Raw genomic sequence first — 2,954 nt, 5'->3', positions numbered from 1 at the left:
TGGATAGTAATTCTTATTTGAATAGTACAAGGCCTTCCTACAATATTAAGTCGGCAATCCAATCCAATCCAATCCCATCCCAAACCCACATGACCGACTTAAAAAGAAAGTAAAACAAAAATAAAGAACTCTTCTACCTTAATACCTTTATTCCTTTTTCATGTGTCCATCCCCCCATGAATGCCCTAGAGGTGTGAACCCGAGCTCCACTTCAAGAATATTAGCGGCCACACCCTGTTGGCGCCAAGCCCCCTTCTCCACTATTCCTATGGCGGCCACGCACGTTCTTCAAATTACATATAAATTATGAACACCCTTTAATCCAATCTCTTCAAATTAAGATTTTTGCCCTGGATTTCATGTGCTTTCTCAAGGTGGCGAACCACGGCGGCGGAAACGGCGGCCGAGATGACCCGGAGGCTATGTTTTCGTCTGAGGGGGAGCTAATGGCAATGGTGTCGGCTTTGACTCATGTCATTTCGGGTGGCGCTGTTCGTGCTTCTGGGGTTGATTGTTCGTCTCGTGAGGATGCTCCCGTGACAGTGGCGGTGCCGACGATGACGGCAACCGGGTGTTCTAGGAAAAGAGAGAGGGAAGAAGAAGGTGGGATCGTGGAGTTTAGAGCAATTCAGAGTTATTCCACGCCCTCTCCTGCAATTTGTGAGTTTCTAATTCTTGTCCTTGTTTGTGGGTGGTGTCGAGACATTTTTAGAACTAACCCAATTTTTAAAATTATTAATTTTTTTATTAAATAATGAACTGGGTCGGGTTAGATAGGATTGACACGTGGTTCAATTTTCAACTAAAATAAATCTTATTAAACAATGAAATGGGTTCAGTTGGTCGGGTTGAGACATCTTTGAGACTCGACTTCACATTTTATAATTTTTGTTAATAAAACCAGATTGGGTTGGGTGAAAATGCCCTTCGACCCAACCTAATTATTGAAATGGATTATAAATTTTTTCAGTTGGGTTGGTTCGGATCATGCTTTACGTTTTAAAATAATTTTTTAATAAAAATAAAATTATATATTAAATTATTTTTAAATAACTCAATTTTAATATATATTTTGAAAAATTACTTTCATTACAAAAATTATTTAAATTTTTTTTTTGAAGAATAAATAATCAAATAAAATTTAAAAACTTAATTTTAATATATATTTTTGTAAATACGTTCTAAATAATTAAAAAATATTTTAAAGAATGTTTGAAAATAAATAATTGAAATAAATTGAATAAATAAATAATAATAATAAATAATTATGAAATTAAAAAATAAATCTTTATAAAATTTTAAGGAAAAAATTAGAATTAATTGAATTTGTAATTATTGTGGGCAGTAGTAAAAGAGGAGGGAGGTTCAAGTTCAAGCAACCCCATCCCCGCCGCCACAGCTATGGCGGCGACAACGACGGCGGAATTTCCCGGCAAAGAGATAACAAGAACAAGATACAGAGGAGTAAGACAGAGGCCATGGGGAAAATGGGCTGCCGAAATTCGTGACCCTCAGAAGGCTGCCCGAGTCTGGCTCGGCACTTTCGACACGGCCGAGGCCGCCGCCCGAGCCTACGACAGCGCCGCCTTGCGCTTCCGTGGTAGCAAAGCTAAGCTCAATTTCCCTGAATTCGTCACTACCCTTCCACCGTCTTCGCCACCGACCCCAAATTTAGTCCTGTCTCCGGTGGTGCGGCCGCCGGTTTTCCCATTTGATTCAGACTATTTGCAGTATTCTCATTTGATTCAGAATTCCGGCGAGAATTCCGTCCAGCCGGCGCTGACGTTTGACAGGGTGCTCAGTAATTCGCCATTTGTGAATCCAAATTCTTTGATTTCTTCTTCGGGTACTTCTTCTGGTGCTTCGAATTTTGATTTGCCGTTTTCTCAGCAGCAGATTGCATATTTCCGGCCGCCGGAAAATCAGAGCCACGGCGGCGGGGGTTCTTCAATGCCGCCGCCAACGGAATTTGGCTATCGTCCTCCCGCTACCGGTTGACGGTTTGTGATTGGACAGCTGAAATCTTTTAGCGGCCACGGGAACTGCCACGCAGATATTTAATATTTAAAAAAAAAATACAAATATTACTATTTTTTTTTTTTTAAAAAATCTTTTTATTTTCTTGTAGATTTTTTTTTTTTAATTTTTAATTTTCTTGTTCTTTTTAAGGTTGTTCACTACCATATGTTGTAGAAAGAAAAAGATGAAATAGTAATTCATTACCACAAAATTTATTTTCGTTCATGATTTTAAAAAAAAAAAAGTCCATAGAAATTTTGTGATGAATATATAAAATTGTTGAAATATGCTCGAGGAAATTAACGATACAACCTATAGGTGTTGTTAATTTAGTTCTTGAACTTTGATTTAACGAATAAAAAAAAAAAAAAGCAAACTCGCCGCCGGAAAATCTCGCGATTTTCGATGATAAAAAATTTGAATGTCTTACACGATGAAATTCGCACCCCCTTCCCTTTTTAATCACCTTCCACTCCTCATTATGCAATTCAATGCTTTGGTATCCTTGAGAGAGTAAGAATACGGAGAGAAAGGTGGTGGCGCGACTGAATGAACAAGCAAATGACTCACTTTCTGTCGAGGTTGAGAAACTTGAGTTTAGTATGTTGCGACGAACGTAGTACACGGAGTGGAGGCCTACTCATTATTCTCGATATCCTAGTGGTAAGTAAGTTATGCGTTGTGATTGCTGTATTGTAAAAAATATTGTTGGCGAAGATGGGTTTAAGAAAAAATCGTAACGTTAGAATATCACATTTTCGTAGGTGTATAAAAGTACGACACCGAGAGTGAAGAGGAAGTGATCATATGTGCAAGAACCCAAATCTGGGGAGAACGATAATGAAAAAATGACGTCGAAACGATTTTAGGAAGAGAGAGAAAAACTTCATAATTCACAACGTAAATGGGTGTCCGACAAGAGCACCAGAGACTGC

The 2,954-nt window shown here is 38.4% G+C and overlaps 1 protein-coding gene across 2 annotated transcripts; it reads left to right on the top strand.

The window, feature by feature from the left end:
- Positions 1-297: 297 nt before the first annotated feature.
- LOC111432694 (ethylene-responsive transcription factor ERF110-like) lies at positions 298-2,070 on the top strand. 2 transcript variants are annotated; one of them, XM_023069625.1, is made up of 2 exons: positions 298-660; positions 1,349-2,070. In XM_023069625.1, exons 1-2 carry the CDS (start codon positions 360-362, stop codon positions 1,996-1,998), a joined length of 951 nt encoding a protein of 316 aa, XP_022925393.1. In that variant the 5' UTR covers positions 298-359; the 3' UTR covers positions 1,999-2,070. The 2 variants fall into 2 exon arrangements, with proteins under 2 accessions (XP_022925393.1, XP_022925392.1); XM_023069624.1 differs by having other exon boundaries at positions 1,346-2,070.
- Positions 2,071-2,954: the final 884 nt, after the last annotated feature.

The sequence above is a fragment of the Cucurbita moschata genome, unplaced genomic scaffold (genome assembly GCF_002738365.1).
Source record: "Cucurbita moschata cultivar Rifu unplaced genomic scaffold, Cmos_1.0 Cmo_Scf00040, whole genome shotgun sequence".
NCBI lineage: Eukaryota > Viridiplantae > Streptophyta > Magnoliopsida > Cucurbitales > Cucurbitaceae > Cucurbita > Cucurbita moschata.
The sequence above is the reverse complement of the archived record's forward strand: the minus strand, read 5'-3'. Positions and strand labels throughout refer to the sequence as shown.